The 18,561-nt window shown below is 33.0% G+C and overlaps 1 protein-coding gene across 1 annotated transcript in view; it reads left to right on the top strand.

Moving 5' to 3' along the window:
• The window catches only part of LOC106095740 (uncharacterized), a 57,241-nt gene that overhangs the window by 371 nt on the left and 38,309 nt on the right, over window positions 1–18,561 (top strand). Inside the window, exon 2 of the mRNA XM_013263071.2 lies at window positions 68–235. Within this exon, the coding sequence (XP_013118525.1) occupies window positions 68–235 (168 nt within the window). The remainder of the gene's footprint in view (window positions 1–67; window positions 236–18,561) is intronic.

The following is an 18,561-nucleotide window of genomic DNA, read 5'->3' as shown; positions in this document are numbered from 1 at the left end:
ACATTGCAATGTTTCTTTTTTTTTTGTTGTCCTTGTTGTTTTTTTTTTTTTTTTTGGCGTCATGTAGATATCATTTGTTTTTTTGCTGCCAAAGGCAAATGGCCTTTTATACCGCCCATGATGCAAAATCGTGTCGATGTTGCTGCCAGGACTCTATTCAGTCAGAATGATTCATTCATAAAACAATTTTGCCAGAAATGGATACAAATCAAAGAATGTTTTCGACCCATATTTAGTAAGTAATACATAAATGGTTTAACAATGATACAACAAAAATGTAAACTTCAAATGAGATTTAGCAAGTGGAAACTTTTATTATGACTTAGGATTGGTCACGTTTGGTGTATATGCAAACCACTACTGTATAACCCGATATCTGTTTGTAACAAAAGGTGAACTTTAGTTTAGGTTGCGATGGTCAACAAAATGAAAACAGTTGGCTGTTTCCACCGTTTTTTTTCTGTTTTTATCCAAATGGATGGATCATGGGAGCGTATGATTGCTGAACGATAATCATATCCACACATAACATACATCATACGCCACCATGGTCACTCATCTATCGTATTTAGCCACTTGGCAACAATTATTTGCAAATCACATCGCCAAATCGGAAATGGCTATTTCGATGTGTTGCAAACGGAATGACAAAATTAATATACCCCCATCCTTCGGTGGTGGGTATAAAAACTTAACACTATTGCTTCATTTAGCACCATTACGGAGCGACATTTTCCTCGCAAATTCAACGGTGTCTGAAAAATTGTAAAGTTCGCCAAACTAAGGATGTTATACGAATTGCAAACTAACGTTGGTTTTTTGAATTTTTGGATATCAATTAAGCGATTTGGAAGCAATACTTTAAAGTTTTCAAGGAAATGGAAAAGAGTATTGCTTCATCCTGCACCAATAGGGAAAGAGCGTTTCTTCTTATCATTAATAAGTGTGGCAGATGTGAAAAGTACAACTGTGAAAAGATCATCACTATTATTTTTTTTTAAGAATGTGCTTGTATATACTTCGTCCAGTGTATTCAGAAATCGGATAATAAGGTCGATCGAAAGACTTTTATACTTCCACCATCACTTATACTTCCACCGTTGGATTTGTGAGGAAAATCTCGTTCCGCAATGGTGCTGAATGAAGCAAGCCCAAAAACGCTGTTACTCCTTCATTTTTTCGAATTTCGAAGAACTTCGAGCATTCCGCAGTTTGAAATGCAAAGACGATCCGAAAAATAAGCAGAATTGCTCAAAATTTCATAATAAATATTTTTTGAATTTTTTAGCAAAGGCTACACTTATGAAAATTTTCAATTTATGATGCGAAAAAAATTTTCGAGTTGAGTATACAGTACTGAAGATTATAGCAAAGAAATCGGATTAGAGCAATTAGTTATTAGTTATTTCTGCACAAAACAAGCTCAAAATCGCATTTTTCGTATCGCAAAAATGCAAAAAAAAAATTTGTCGTTTTGAAGGCCTAAAACGCTGTAACTCCTTCATTTTTCGAATTTCGAGCATTCCGCAGTTCGAAATTCGAAGACGATTCGCAAAATATGCAAGATTGCTCAAAATTTCACAAAAAATATTTTTTCCATTTTTTAGCAAAAATTTTAAAAATTTTATGAAAATTTTCAATTTTTGATGCGAAAAGAATTTTCGAGTTGAATATACAGAACTGAAGATTATGGCAAAGAAATCGGATTAGTGCAACTCCTATGTTTGTTTTCCACAAAACAAGCTCAAAATCTCATATTTCGTATCGGAAAAATGCAAAAAAAAAATAGTTGTCGTTTCGAAGGCCTAAATCGCTGTAATTCCTTCATTTTTTTTGGAATTTCGAGCATTCCGCAGTTCCAAATTCGAAGACGATTTGAGTTGAGTATACAGTACTGAAGATTATGAAAAATAAATCGGATTAGTGCAACTCTTATGTTTGTTCTCCACAAAACAAGCTCAAAATCTCATATTTCGTATCGGAAAAATGCAAAAAAAAGTTGTCGTTTTGAAGGCCTAAAACGCTGTAACTCCTTCATTTTTTCGAATTTCGAAGAACTTCGAGCATTCCGCAGTTCGAAATTCGAAGACGATTCGAAAAATAGGTAGAATTGCTCAAAATTTCACAATAAATATTTTTTTGCATTTTTTAGCAAAGGCTACCCCCTTATGAAAATTTTCAATTTTTGATGCGAAAAGATTTTCGAGTTGAGTATACAGTACTGAAGATTATGGCAAAGAAATCGGATTAGTGCAACTCCTATGTTTTTTCTGCACAAAACAAGCTCAAAATCGCATTTTTCGTATCGGAAAAATGCAAAAAAAAGTTGTCGTTTTGAAGGCCTGAAACGCTGTAACTCCTTCATTTTTTCGAACTTCGAAGAACTTCGAGCATTCCGCAGTTCGAAATTCGTAGACGATTTGAATAATAAGCAGAATTGCTCAAAATTTCACAATAAATATTTTTTTGCATTTTTTAGCAAAGAAATTTTGAAAATTTTCAATTTTTGATGAGAAAAAATTTTCGAGTTGAGTATACAGTACTGAAGATTATGGCAAAGAAATCGGATTAGTGCAACTCCTATGTTTTTTCTGCACAAAACAAGCTCAAAATCGCATTTTTCGTATCGGAAAAATGCAATAAAAAAGTTGTCGTTTTGAAGGCCTAAAACGCTGTAACTCCTTCATTTTTTCGAATTTCGAAGAACTTCGAGCATTCCGCAGTTCGAAATTCGAAGACGATTCGAATAATAAGCAGAATTGCTCAAAATTTCACAATAAATATTTTTTTGCATTTTTTAGCAAAGAAATTTTGAAAATTTTCAATTTTTGATGAGAAAAAATTTTCGAGTTGAGTATACAGTACTGAAGATTATGGCAAAGAAATCGGATTAGTGCAACTCCTATGTTTTTTCTGCACAAAACAAGCTCAAAATCGCATTTTTCGTATCGGAAAAATGCAATAAAAAAGTTGTCGTTTTGAAGGCCTAAAACGCTGTAACTCCTTCATTTTTTCGAATTTCGAAGAACTTCGAGCATTCCGCAGTTCGAAATTCGAAGACGATTCGAATAATAAGCAGAATTGCTCAAAATTTCACAATAAATATTTTTTTGCATTTTTTAGCAAAGGCTACCCTCTTTTGAAAATTTTCAATTTTTGATGCGAAAAAAATTTTCGAGTTGAGTATACAGTACTGAAGATTATGGCAAAGAAATCGGATTAGTGCAACTCCTATGTTTTTTCTGCACAAAACAAGCTCAAAATCGCATTTTTCGTATCGGGAAAATGCAAAAAAAAAGTTGTCGTTTTGAAGGCCTGAAACGCTGTAACTCCTTCATTTTTTCGAATTTCGAAGAACTTCGAGCATTCCGCAGTTCGAAATTCGAAGACGATTCGAATAATAAGCAGAATTGCTCAAAATTTCACAATAAATATTTTTTTGCATTTTTTAGCAAAGGCCCTTATGAATAATAAGCAGAATTGCTCAAAATTTCACAATAAATATTTGTTTGCATTTTTTAGCAAAGGCTACCCTCTTTTGAAAATGTTCAATTTTTGATGCGAAAAAAATTTTCGAGTTGAGTATACAGTACTGAAGATTATGGCAAAGAAATCGGATTAGTGCAACTCCTATGTTTTTTCTGCACAAAACAAGCTCAAAATCGCATTTTTCGTATCGGAAAAATGCAAAAAAAAAAGTTGTCGTTTTGAAGGCCTGAAACGCTGTAACTCCTTCATTTTTTCGAACTTCGAAGAACTTCGAGCATTCCGCAGTTCGAAATTCGAAGACGATTCGAATAATAAGCAGAATTGCTCAAAATTTCACAATAAATATTTTTTTGCATTTTTTAGCAAAGGCTACCACACCCTTATGAAAATTTTCAATTTTTGATGCGAAAAAAATTTTCGAGTTGAGTATACAGTACTGAAGATTATGGCAAAGAAATCGGATTAGTGCAACTCCTATGTTTTTTCTGCACAAAACAAGCTCAAAATCGCATTTTTCGTATCGGAAAAATGCAAAAAAAAATTGTCGTTTTGAAGGCCTGAAACGCTGTAACTCCTTCATTTTTTCGAATTTCGAAGAACTTCGAGCATTCCGCAGTTCGAAATTCGAAGACGATTCGAATAATAAGCAGAATTGCTCAAAATTTCACAATAAATATTTTTTTGCATTTTTTAGCAAAGGCTACCCCCTTATGAAAATTTTCAATTTTTGATGCGAAAAAAATTTTCGAGTTGAGTATACAGTACTGAAGATTATGGCAAAGAAATCGGATTAGTGCAACTCCTATGTTTTTTCTGCACAAAACAAGCTCAAAATCGCATTTTTCGTATCAGAAAACTCCTTTAAAACGCTGTAACTCCTTCATTTTTTCGAATTTCGAAGAACTTCGAGCATTCCGCAGTTCGAAATTCGAAGACGATTCGAATAATAAGCAGAATTGCTCAAAATTTCACAATAAATATTTTTTTGCATTTTTTAGCAAAGGCTACCCCCTTATGAAAATTTTCAATTTTTGATGCGAAAAAAATTTTCGAGTTGAGTATACAGTACTGAAGATTATGGCAAAGAAATCGGATAAGTGCAACTCCTATGTTTTTTCTGCACAAAACAAGCTCAAAATCGCATTTTTCGTATCGGAAAAATGCAAAAAAAAAGTTGTCGTTTTGAAGGCCTAAAACGCAGTAACTCCTTCATTTTTTCCAATTTCGAAGAACTTCGAGCATTCCGCAGTTCGAAATTCGAAGACGATTCGAATAATAAGCAGAATAGCTCAAAATTTCACAATAAATATTTTTTTGCATTTTTTAGCAAAGGCTACCCCCTTATGAATAATAAGCAGAATTGCTCAAAATTTCACAATAAATATTTTTTTGCATTTTTTAGCAAAGGCTACCCCCTTATGAAAATTTTCAATTTTTGATGCGAAAAAAATTTTTGAGTTGAGTATACAGTACTGAAGATTATGGCAAAGAAATCGGATTAGTGCAACTCCTATGTTTTTTCTGCACAAAACAAGCTCAAAATCGCATTTTTCGTATCGGAAAAATGCAAAAAAAAAGTTGTCGTTTTGAAGGCCTGAAACGCTGTAACTCCTTCATTTTTTCGAATTTCGAAGAACTTCGAGCATTCCGCAGTTCGAAATTCGAAGACGATTCGAATAATAAGCAGAATTGCTCAAAATTTCACAATAAATATTTTTTTGCATTTTTTAGCAAATGAAAATTTTCAATTTTTGATGCGAAAAAAATTTTCGAGTTGAGTATACAGTACTGAAGATTATGGCAAAGAAATCGGATTAGTGCAACTCCTATGTTTTTTCTGCACAAAACAAGCTCAAAATCGCATTTTTCGTATCGGAAAAATGCAAAAAAAAAGTTGTCGTTTTGAAGGCCTGAAACGCTGTAACTCCTTCATTTTTTCGAACTTCGAAGAACTTCGAGCATTCCGCAGTTCGAAATTCGAAGACGATTCGAATAATAAGCAGAATTGCTCAAAATTTCACAATAAATATTTTTTTGCATTTTTTAGCAAAGGCTACCACACCCTTATGAAAATTTTCAATTTTTGATGCGAAAAAAATTTTCGAGTTGAGTATACAGTACTGAAGATTATGGCAAAGAAATCGGATTAGTGCAACTCCTATGTTTTTTCTGCACAAAACAAGCTCAAAATCGCATTTTTCGTATCGGAAAAATGCAAAAAAAAAGTTGTCGTTTTGAAGGCCTGAAACGCTGTAACTCCTTCATTTTTTCGAATTTCGAAAAACTTCGAACATTCCGCAGTTCGAAATTCGAAGACGATTCGAAAAATAAGCAGAATTGCTCAAAATTTCACAATAAATATTTTTTTGCATTTTTTAGCAAAGGCTACCCCCTTATGAAAATTTTCAATTTTTGATGCGAAAAAAATTTTCGAGTTGAGTATACAGTACTGAAGATTATGGCAAAGAAATCGGATTAGTGCAACTCCTATGTTTTTTCTGCACAAAACAAGCTCAAAATCGCATTTTTCGTATCAGAAAACTCCTTTAAAACGCTGTAACTCCTTCATTTTTTCGAATTTCGAAGAACTTCGAGCATTCCGCAGTTCGAAATTCGAAGACGATTCGAATAATAAGCAGAATTGCTCAAAATTTCACAATAAATATTTTTTTGCATTTTTTAGCAAAGGCTACCCCCTTATCAAAATTTTCAATTTTTGATGCGAAAAAAATTTTCGAGTTGAGTATACAGTACTGAAGATTATGGCAACTCCTATGTTTTTTCTGCACAAAACAAGCTCAAAATCTCATTTTTCGTATCGGAAAAATGCAAAAAAAAAGTTGTCGTTTTGAAGGCCTGAAACGCTGTAACTCCTTCATTTTTTCGAATTTCGAAAAACTTCGAACATTCCGCAGTTCGAAATTCGAAGACGATTCGAATAATAAGCAGAATTGCTCAAAATTTCACAATAAATATTTTTTTGCATTTTTTAGCAAAGGCTACCACACCCTTATGAAAATTTTCAATTTTTGATGCGAAAAAAATTTTCGAGTTGAGTATACAGTACTGAAGATTATGGCAAAGAAATCGGATTATGGCAACTCCTATGTTTTTTCTGCACAAAACAAGCTCAAAATCGCATTTTTCGTATCGGAAAAATGCAAAAAAAAAGTTGTCGTTTTGAAGGCCTGAAACGCTGTAACTCCTTCATTTTTTCGAATTTCGAAAAACTTCGAACATTCCGCAGTTCGAAATTCGAAGACGATTCGAATAATAAGCAGAATTGCTCAAAATTTCACAATAAATATTTTTTTGCATTTTTTAGCAAAGGCTACCCCCTTATGAAAATTTTCAATTTTTGATGCGAAAAAAATTTTCGAGTTGAGTATACAGTACTGAAGATTATGGCAAAGAAATCGGATTAGTGCAACTCCTATGTTTTTTCTGCACAAAACAAGCTCAAAATCGCATTTTTCGTATCAGAAAACTCCTTTAAAACGCTGTAACTCCTTCATTTTTTCGAATTTCGAAGAACTTCGAGCATTCCGCAGTTCGAAATTCGAAGACGATTCGAATAATAAGCAGAATTGCTCAAAATTTCACAATAAATATTTTTTTGCATTTTTTAGCAAAGGCTACCTACCCCCTTATGAAAATTTTCAATTTTTGATGCGAAAAAAATTTTCGAGTTGAGTATACAGTACTGAAGATTATGGCAAAGAAATCGGATAAGTGCAACTCCTATGTTTCTTCTGCACAAAACAAGCTCAAAATCGCATTTTTCGTATCGGAAAAATGCAAAAAAAAAGTTGTCGTTTTGAAGGCCTAAAACGCTGTAACTCCTTCATTTTTTCCAATTTCGAAGAACTTCGAGCATTCCGCAGTTCGAAATTCGAAGACGATTCGAATAATAAGCAGAATAGCTCAAAATTTCACAATAAATATTTTTTTGCATTTTTTAGCAAAGGCTACCCCCTTATGAATAATAAGCAGAATTGCTCAAAATTTCACAATAAATATTTTTTTGCATTTTTTAGCAAAGGCTACCCCCTTATGAAAATTTTCAATTTTTGATGCGAAAAAAATTTTCGAGTTGAGTATACAGTACTGAAGATTATGGCAAAGAAATCGGATTAGTGCAACTCCTATGTTTTTTCTGCACAAAACAAGCTCAAAATCGCATTTTTCGTATCGGAAAAATGCAAAAAAAAAAGTTGTCGTTTTGAAGGCCTGAAACGCTGTAACTCCTTCATTTTTTCGAATTTCGAAGAACTTCGAGCATTCCGCAGTTCGAAATTCGAAGACGATTCGAATAATAAGCAGAATAGCTCAAAATTTCACAATAAATATTTTTTTGCATTTTTTAGCAAAGGCTACCCCCTTATGAAAATTTTCAATTTTTGATGCGAAAAAAATTTTTGAGTTGAGTATACAGTACTGAAGATTATGGCAAAGAAATCGGATTAGTGCAACTCCTATGTTTTTTCTGCACAAAACAAGCTCAAAATCGCATTTTTCGTATCGGAAAAATGCAAAAAAAAAGTTGTCGTTTTGAAGGCCTGAAACGCTGTAACTCCTTCATTTTTTCGAATTTCGAAGAACTTCGAGCATTCCGCAGTTCGAAATTCGAAGACGATTCGAATAATAAGCAGAATTGCTCAAAATTTCACAATAAATATTTTTTTGCATTTTTTAGCAAAGGCTACCCCCTTATGAAAATTTTCAATTTTTGATGCGAAAAAAATTTTCGAGTTGAGTATACAGTACTGAAGATTATGGCAACTCCTATGTTTTTTCTGCACAAAACAAGCTCAAAATCTCATTTTTCGTATCGGAAAAATGCAAAAAAAAAAGTTGTCGTTTTGAAGGCCTGAAACGCTGTAACTCCTTCATTTTTTCGAATTTCGAAAAACTTCGAACATTCCGCAGTTCGAAATTCGAAGACGATTCGAATAATAAGCAGAATTGCTCAAAATTTCACAATAAATATTTTTTTGCATTTTTTAGCAAAGGCTACCCCCTTATGAAAATTTTCAATTTTTGATGCGAAAAAAATTTTCGAGTTGAGTATACAGTACTGAAGATTATGGCAAAGAAATCGGATTAGTGCAACTCCTATGTTTTTTCTGCACAAAACAAGCTCAAAATCGCATTTTTCGTATCAGAAAACTCCTTTAAAACGCTGTAACTCCTTCATTTTTTCGAATTTCGAAGAACTTCGAGCATTCCGCAGTTCGAAATTCGAAGACGATTCGAATAATAAGCAGAATAGCTCAAAATTTCACAATAAATATTTTTTTTTGCATTTTTTAGCAAAGGCTACCCCCTTATGAAAATTTTCAATTTTTGATGCGAAAAAAATTTTCGAGTTGAGTATACAGTACTGAAGATTATGGCAAAGAAATCGGATTAGTGCAACTCCTATGTTTTTTCTGCACAAAACAAGCTCAAAATCGCATTTTTCGTATCAGAAAACTCCTTTAAAACGCTGTAACTCCTTCATTTTTTCGAATTTCGAAGAACTTCGAGCATTCCGCAGTTCGAAATTCGAAGACGATTCGAATAATAAGCAGAATAGCTCAAAATTTCACAATAAATATTTTTTTTTGCATTTTTTAGCAAAGGCTACCCCCTTATGAAAATTTTCAATTTTTGATGCGAAAAAAATTTTCGAGTTGAGTATACAGTACTGAAGATTATGGCAAAGAAATCGGATTAGTGCAACTCCTATGTTTTTTCTGCACAAAACAAGCTCAAAATCGCATTTTTCGTATCGGAAAAATGCAAAAAAAAGTTGTCGTTTTGAAGGCCTAAAACGCTGTAACTCCTTCATTTTTTCCAATTTCGAAGAACTTCGAGCATTCCGCAGTTCGAAATTCGAAGACGATTCGAATAATAAGCAGAATAGCTCAAAATTTCACAATAAATATTTTTTTTTGCATTTTTTAGCAAAGGCTACCCCCTTATGAAAATTTTCAATTTTTGATGCGAAAAAAATTTTCGAGTTGAGTATACAGTACTGAAGATTATGGCAAAGAAATCGGATTAGTGCAACTCCTATGTTTTTTCTGCACAAAACAAGCTCAAAATCGCATTTTTCGTATCGGAAAAATGCAAAAAAAAGTTGTCGTTTTGAAGGCCTAAAACGCTGTAACTCCTTCATTTTTTCCAATTTCGAAGAACTTCGAGCATTCCGCAGTTCGAAATTCGAAGACGATTCGAATAATAAGCAGAATTGCTCAAAATTTCACAATAAATATTTTTTTGCATTTTTTAGCATAGGCTACCCCCTTATGAAAATTTTCAATTTTTGATGCGAAAAAAATTTTCGAGTTGAGTATACAGTACTGAAGATTATGGCAAAGAAATCGGATTAGTGCAACTCCTATGTTTTTTCTGCACAAAACAAGCTCAAAATCGCATTTTTCGTATCAGAAAACTCCTTTAAAACGCTGTAACTCCTTCATTTTTTCGAATTTCGAAGAACTTCGAGCATTCCGCAGTTCGAAATTCGAAGACGATTCGAATAATAAGCAGAATAGCTCAAAATTTCACAATAAATATTTTTTTTTGCATTTTTTAGCAAAGGCTACCCCCTTATGAAAATTTTCAATTTTTGATGCGAAAAAAATTTTCGAGTTGAGTATACAGTACTGAAGATTATGGCAAAGAAATCGGATTAGTGCAACTCCTATGTTTTTTCTGCACAAAACAAGCTCAAAATCGCATTTTTCGTATCGGAAAAATGCAAAAAAAAGTTGTCGTTTTGAAGGCCTAAAACGCTGTAACTCCTTCATTTTTTCCAATTTCGAAGAACTTCGAGCATTCCGCAGTTCGAAATTCGAAGACGATTCGAATAATAAGCAGAATAGCTCAAAATTTCACAATAAATATTTTTTTTTGCATTTTTTAGCAAAGGCTACCCCCTTATGAAAATTTTCAATTTTTGATGCGAAAAAAATTTTCGAGTTGAGTATACAGTACTGAAGATTATGGCAAAGAAATCGGATTAGTGCAACTCCTATGTTTTTTCTGCACAAAACAAGCTCAAAATCGCATTTTTCGTATCGGAAAAATGCAAAAAAAAGTTGTCGTTTTGAAGGCCTAAAACGCTGTAACTCCTTCATTTTTTCCAATTTCGAAGAACTTCGAGCATTCCGCAGTTCGAAATTCGAAGACGATTCGAATAATAAGCAGAATTGCTCAAAATTTCACAATAAATATTTTTTTGCATTTTTTAGCATAGGCTACCCCCTTATGAAAATTTTCAATTTTTGATGCGAAAAAAATTTTCGAGTTGAGTATACAGTACTGAAGATTATGGCAAAGAAATCGGATTAGTGCAACTCCTATGTTTTTTCTGCACAAAACAAGCTCAAAATCGCATTTTTCGTATCGGAAAAATGCAAAAAAAAGTTGTCGTTTTGAAGGCCTAAAACGCTGTAACTCCTTCATTTTTTCGAATTTCGAAGAACTTCGAGCATTCCGCAGTTCGAAATTCGAAGACGATTCGAATAATAAGCAGAATAGCTCAAAATTTCACAATAAATATTTTTTTTGCATTTTTTAGCAAAGGCTACCCCCTTATGAAAATTTTCAATTTTTGATGCGAAAAAAATTTTCGAGTTGAGTATACAGTACTGAAGATTATGGCAAAGAAATCGGATTAGTGCAACTCCTATGTTTTTTCTGCACAAAACAAGCTCAAAATCGCATTTTTCGTATCGGAAAAATGCAAAAAAAAGTTGTCGTTTTGAAGGCCTAAAACGCTGTAACTCCTTCATTTTTTCCAATTTCGAAGAACTTCGAGCATTCCGCAGTTCGAAATTCGAAGACGATTCGAATAATAAGCAGAATTGCTCAAAATTTCACAATAAATATTTTTTTGCATTTTTTAGCATAGGCTACCACCCCCTTATGAAAATTTTCAATTTTTGATGCGAAAAAAATTTTCGAGTTGAGTATACAGTACTGAAGATTATGGTAAAGAAATCGGATTAGTGCAACTCCTATGATTTTTCTGCACAAAACAAGCTCAAAATCGCATTTTTCGTATCGGAAAAATGCAAAAAAAAAGTTGTCGTTTTGAAGGCCTAAAACGCTGTAACTCCTTCATTTTTTCGAATTTCGAAGAACTTCGAGCATTCCGCAGTTCGAAATTCGAAATTCGAAGACGATTCGAATAATAAGCAGAATTGCTCAAAATTTCACAATAAATATTTTTTTGCATTTTTTAGCAAAGGCTACCCCCTTATGAAAATTTTCAATTTTTGATGCGAAAAAAAATTTTCGAGTTGAGTATACAGTACTGAAGATTATGGCAAAGAAATCGGATAAGTGCAACTCCTATGTTTTTTCTGCACAAAACAAGCTCAAAATCGCATTTTTCGTATCGGAAAAATGCAAAAAAAAAGTTGTCGTTTTGAAGGCCTAAAACGCTGTAACTCCTTCATTTTTTCGAATTTCGAAGAACTTCGAGCATTCCACAGTTCGAAATTCGAAGACGATTCGAAAAATAAGCATAATTGCTCAAAATTTCACAATAAATATTTTTTTGCATTTTTTAGCAAAGGCTACCCCCTTATGAAAATTTTCAATTTTTGATGCGAAACAAATTTTCGAGTTGAGTATACAGTACTGAAGATTATGGCAAAGAAATCGGATTAGTGCAACTCCTATGTTTTTTCTGCACAAAACAAGCTCAAAATCGCATTTTTCGTATCGGCAAAATGCAAAAAAAAAGTTGTCGTTTTGAAGGCCTGAAACGCTGTAACTCCTTCATTTTTTCGAATTTCGAAGAACTTCGAGCATTCCGCAGTTCGAAATTCGAAGACGATTCGAATAATAAGCAGAATTGCTCAAAATTTCACAATAAATATTTTTTGCATTTTTTAGCAAAGGCTACCCCCTTATGAAAATTTTAAATTTTTGATGCGAAAAAAAGTTTCGAGTTGAGTATACAGTACTGAAGATTATGGCAAAGAAATCGGATTAGTGCAACTCCTATGTTTTTTCTGCACAAAACAAGCTCAAAATCGCATTTTTCGTATCGGAAAAATGCAAAAAAAAGTTGTCGTTTTGAAGGCCTAAAACGCTGTAACTCCTTCATTTTTTCCAATTTCGAAGAACTTCGAGCATTCCGCAGTTCGAAATTCGAAGACGATTCGAAAAATAAGCAGAATTGCTCAAAATTTCACAATAAATATTTTTTTTGCATTTTATGAAAATTTTCAATTTTTGATGCGAAACAAATTTTCGAGTTGAGTATACAGTACTGAAGATTATGGCAAAGAAATCGGATTAGTGCAACTCCTATGTTTTTTCTGCACAAAACAAGCTCAAAATCGCATTTTTCGTATCGGCAAAATGCAAAAAAAAAGTTGTCGTTTTGAAGGCCTGAAACGCTGTAACTCCTTCATTTTTTCGAATTTCGAAAAACTTCGAACATTCCGCAGTTCGAAATTCGAAGACGATTCGAAAAATAAGCAGAATTGCTCAAAATTTCACAATAAATATTTTTTTGCATTTTTTAGCAATTTTTTGCAATTTTTTTGCAATTTTTGATGCGAAACAAATTTTCGAGTTGAGTATACAGTACTGAAGATTATGGCAAAGAAATCGGATTAGTGCAACTCCTATGTTTTTTCTGCACAAAACAAGCTCAAAATCGCATTTTTCGTATCGGCAAAATGCAAAAAAAAAGTTGTCGTTTTGAAGGCCTGAAACGCTGTAACTCCTTCATTTTTTCGAATTTCGAAAAACTTCGAACATTCCGCAGTTCGAAATTCGAAGACGATTCGAAAAATAAGCAGAATTGCTCAAAATTTCACAATAAATATTTTTTTGCATTTTTTAGCAAAGGCTACCCCCTTATGAAAATTTTCAATTTTTGATGCGAAACAAATTTTCGAGTTGAGTATACAGTACTGAAAATTATGGCAAAGAAATCGGATTAGTGCAACTCCTATGTTTTTTCTGCACAAAACAAGCTCAAAATCGCATTTTTCGTATCGGAAAAATGCAAAAAAAAGTTGTCGTTTTGAAGGCCTAAAACGCTGTAACTCCTTCATTTTTTCCAATTTCGAAGAACTTCGAGCATTCCGCAGTTCGAAATTCGAAGACGATTCGAATAATAAGCAGAATAGCTCAAAATTTCACAATAAATATTTTTTTTTGCATTTTTTAGCAAAGGCTACCCCCTTATGAAAATTTTCAATTTTTGATGCGAAAAAAATTTTCGAGTTGAGTATACAGTACTGAAGATTATGGCAAAGAAATCGGATTAGTGCAACTCCTATGTTTTTTCTGCACAAAACAAGCTCAAAATCGCATTTTTCGTATCGGAAAAATGCAAAAAAAAGTTGTCGTTTTGAAGGCCTAAAACGCTGTAACTCCTTCATTTTTTCGAATTTCGAAGAACTTCGAGCATTCCGCAGTTCGAAATTCGAAGACGATTCGAATAATAAGCAGAATTGCTCAAAATTTCACAATAAATATTTTTTTGCATTTTTTAGCATAGGCTACCCCCTTATGAAAATTTTCAATTTTTGATGCGAAAAAAATTTTCGAGTTGAGTATACAGTACTGAAGATTATGGCAAAGAAATCGGATTAGTGCAACTCCTATGTTTTTTCTGCACAAAACAAGCTCAAAATCGCATTTTTCGTATCGGAAAAATGCAAAAAAAAAGTTGTCGTTTTGAAGGCCTAAAACGCTGTAACTCCTTCATTTTTTCGAATTTCGAAGAACTTCGAGCATTCCGCAGTTCGAAATTCGAAGACGATTCGAATAATAAGCAGAATAGCTCAAAATTTCACAATAAATATTTTTTTGCATTTTTTAGCAAAGGCTACCCCCTTATGAAAATTTTCAATTTTTGATGCGAAAAAAATTTTCGAGTTGAGTATACAGTACTGAAGATTATGGCATAGAAATCGGATTAGTGCAACTCCTATGTTTTTTCTGCACAAAACAAGCTCAAAATCGCATTTTTCGTATCGGAAAAATGCAAAAAAAAGTTGTCGTTTTGAAGGCCTAAAACGCTGTAACTCCTTCATTTTTTCGAATTTCGAAGAACTTCGAGCATTCCGCAGTTCGAAATTCGAAGACGATTCGAATAATAAGCAGAATAGCTCAAAATTTCACAATAAATATTTTTTTTGCATTTTTTAGCAAAGGCTACCCCCTTATGAAAATTTTCAATTTTTGATGCGAAAAAAATTTTCGAGTTGAGTATACAGTACTGAAGATTATGGCAAAGAAATCGGATTAGTGCAACTCCTATGTTTTTTCTGCACAAAACAAGCTCAAAATCGCATTTTTCGTATCGGAAAAATGCAAAAAAAAGTTGTCGTTTTGAAGGCCTAAAACGCTGTAACTCCTTCATTTTTTCCAATTTCGAAGAACTTCGAGCATTCCGCAGTTCGGAATTTGAAGACGATTCGAATAATAAGCAGAATAGCTCAAAATTTCACAATAAATATTTTTTTGCATTTTTTAGCAAAGGCTACCCCCTTATGAAAATTTTCAATTTTTGATGCGAAAAAAATTTTCGAGTTGAGTATACAGTACTGAAGATAATGGCAAAGAAATCGGATTAGTGCAATTCCTATGTTTTTTCTGCACAAAACAAGGGCAAAATCGCATTTTTCGTATCGGAAAAATGCAAAAAAAAGTTGTCGTTTTGAAGGCCTAAAACGCTGTAACTCCTTCATTTTTTCCAATTTCGAAGAACTTCGAGCATTCCGCAGTTCGAAATTCGAAGACGATTCGAATAATAAGCAGAATTGCTCAAAATTTCACAATAAATATTTTTTTGCATTTTTTAGCATAGGCTACCACCCCCTTATGAAAATTTTCAATTTTTGATGCGAAAAAAATTTTCGAGTTGAGTATACAGTACTGAAGATTATGGTAAAGAAATCGGATTAGTGCAACTCCTATGTTTTTTCTGCACAAAACAAGCTCAAAATCGCATTTTTCGTATCGGAAAAATGCAAAAAAAAGTTGTCGTTTTGAAGGCCTAAAACGCTGTAACTCCTTCATTTTTTCGAATTTCGAAGAACTTCGAGCATTCCGCAGTTCGAAATTCGAAGACGATTCGAATAATAAGCAGAATTGCTCAAAATTTCACAATAAATATTTTTTGCATTTTTTAGCAAAGGCTACCTACCCCCTTATGAAAATTTTCAATTTTTGATGCGAAAAAAATTTTCGAGTTGAGTATACAGTACTGAAGATTATGGCAAAGAAATCGGATTAGTGCAACTCCTATGTTTTTTCTGCACAAAACAAGCTCAAAATCGCATTTTTCGTATCGGAAAAATGCAAAAAAAAAGTTGTCGTTTTGAAGGCCTAAAACGCTGTAACTCCTTCATTTTTTCGAATTTCGAAAAACTTCGAACATTCCGCAGTTCGAAATTCGAAGACGATTCGAAAAATAAGCAGAATTGCTCAAAATTTCACAATAAATATTTTTTTGCATTTTTTAGCAAAGGCTACCCCCTTATGAAAATTTTCAATTTTTGATGCGAAACAAATTTTCGAGTTGAGTATACAGTACTGAAGATTATGGCAAAGAAATCGGATTAGTGCAACTCCTATGTTTTTTCTGCACAAAACAAGCTCAAAATCGCATTTTTCGTATCGGAAAAATGCAATAAAAAAGTTGTCGTTTTGAAGGCCTAAAACGCTGTAACTCCTTCATTTTTTCGAATTTCGAAAAACTTCGAACATTCCGCAGTTCGAAATTCGAAGACGATTCGAAAAATAAGCAGAATTGCTCAAAATTTCACAATAAATATTTTTTTGCATTTTTTAGCAAAGGCTACCCCCTTATGAAAATTTTCAATTTTTGATGCGAAACAAATTTTCGAGTTGAGTATACAGTACTGAAAATTATGGCAAAGAAATCGGATTAGTGCAACTCCTATGTTTTTTCTGCACAAAACAAGCTCAAAATCGCATTTTTCGTATCGGAAAAATGCAAAAAAAAAGTTGCCGTTTTGAAGGCCTGAAACGCTGTAACTCCTTCATTTTTTCGAATTTCGAAAAACTTCGAGCATTCCGCAGTTCGAAATTCGAAGACGATTCGAATAATAAGCAGAATTGCTCAAAATTTCACAATAAATATTTTTTTGCATTTTTTAGCAAAGGCTACCCCCTTTTGAAAATGTTCAATTTTTGATGCGAAAAAAATTTTCGAGTTGAGTATACAGTACTGAAGATTATGGCAAAGAAATCGGATTAGTGCAACTCCTATGTTTTTTCTGCACAAAACAAGCTCAAAATCGCATTTTTCGTATCGGAAAAATGCAAAAAAAAGTTGTCGTTTTGAAGGCCTAAAACGCTGTAACTCCTTCATTTTTTCGAATTTCGAAGAACTTCGAGCATTCCGCAGTTCGAAATTCGAAGACGATTCGAATAATAAACAGAATTGCTCAAAATTTCACAATAAATATTTTTTTGCATTTTTTAGCAAAGGAGAAAAAAATTTTCGAGTTGAGTATACAGTACTGAAGATTATGGCAAAGAAATCGGATTAGTGCAACTCCTATGTTTTTTCTGCACAAAACAAGCTCAAAATCGCATTTTTCGTATCGGAAAAATGCAAAAAAAAGTTGTCGTTTTGAAGACCTGAAACGCTGTAACTCCTTCATTTTTTCGAATTTCGAAGAACTTCGAGCATTCCGCAGTTCGAAATTCGAAGACGATTCGAATAATAAGCAGAATTGCTCAAAATTTCACAATAAATATTTTTTTGCATTTTTTAGCAAAGACTACCCCCTTTTGAAAATGTTCAATTTTTGATGCGAAAAAAATTTTCGAGTTGAGTATACAGTACTGAAGATTATGGCAAAGAAATCGGATTAGTGCAACTCCTATGTTTTTTCTGCACAAAACAAGCTCAAAATCGCATTTTTCGTATCGGCAAAATGCAAAAAAAAAGTTGTCGTTTTGAAGGCCTGAAACGCTGTAACTCCTTCATTTTTTCGAATTTCGAAAAACTTCGAACATTCCGCAGTTCGAAATTCGAAGACGATTCGAAAAATAAGCAGAATTGCTCAAAATTTCACAATAAATATTTTTTTGCATTTTTTAGCAAAGGCGAAAAAAATTTTCGAGTTGAGTATACAGTACTGAAGATTATGGCAAAGAAATCGGATTAGTGCAACTCCTATGTTTTTTCTGCACAAAACAAGCTCAAAATCGCATTTTTCGTATCGGAAAAATGCAAAAAAAAGTTGTCGTTTTGAAGACCTGAAACGCTGTAACTCCTTCATTTTTTCGAATTTCGAAGAACTTCGAGCATTCCGCAGTTCGAAATTCGAAGACGATTCGAATAATAAGCAGAATTGCTCAAAATTTCACAATAAATATTTTTTTGCATTTTTTAGCAAAGGCTACCCCCTTTTGAAAATGTTCAATTTTTGATGCGAAAAAAATTTTCGAGTTGAGTATACAGTACTGAAGATTATGGCAAAGAAATCGGATTAGTGCAACTCCTATGTTTTTTCTGCACAAAACAAGCTCAAAATCGCATTTTTCGTATCGGAAAAATGCAAAAAAAAGTTGTCGTTTTGAAGGCCTAAAACGCTGTAACTCCTTCATTTTTTCCAATTTCGAAGAACTTCGAGCATTCCGCAGTTCGAAATTCGAAGACGATTCGAATAATAAGCAGAATTGCTCAAAATTTCACAATAAATATTTTTTTGCATTTTTTAGCAAAGGCTACCCCCTTATGAAAATTTTCAATTTTTGATGCGAAAAAAATTTTCGAGTTGAGTATACAGTACTGAAGATTATGGCAAAGAAATCGGATTAGTGCAACTCCTATGTTTTTTCTGCACAAAACAAGCTCAAAATCGCATTTTTCGTATCGGCAAAATGCAAAAATAAAAGTTGTCGTTTTGAAGGCCTAAAAGGCTGTAACTCCTTCATTTTTTCGAATTTCGAAGAACTTCGAGCATTCCACAGTTCGAAATTCGAAGACGATTCGAATAATAAGCAGAATTGCTCAAAATTTCACAATAAATATTTTTTTTGTATTTTTTAGCAAAGGCTACCCCCTTA

The sequence above is a fragment of the Stomoxys calcitrans genome, chromosome 5 (genome assembly GCF_963082655.1).
Source record: "Stomoxys calcitrans chromosome 5, idStoCalc2.1, whole genome shotgun sequence".
Lineage (NCBI taxonomy): Eukaryota > Metazoa > Arthropoda > Insecta > Diptera > Muscidae > Stomoxys > Stomoxys calcitrans.
The sequence above is the reverse complement of the archived record's forward strand: the minus strand, read 5'-3'. Positions and strand labels throughout refer to the sequence as shown.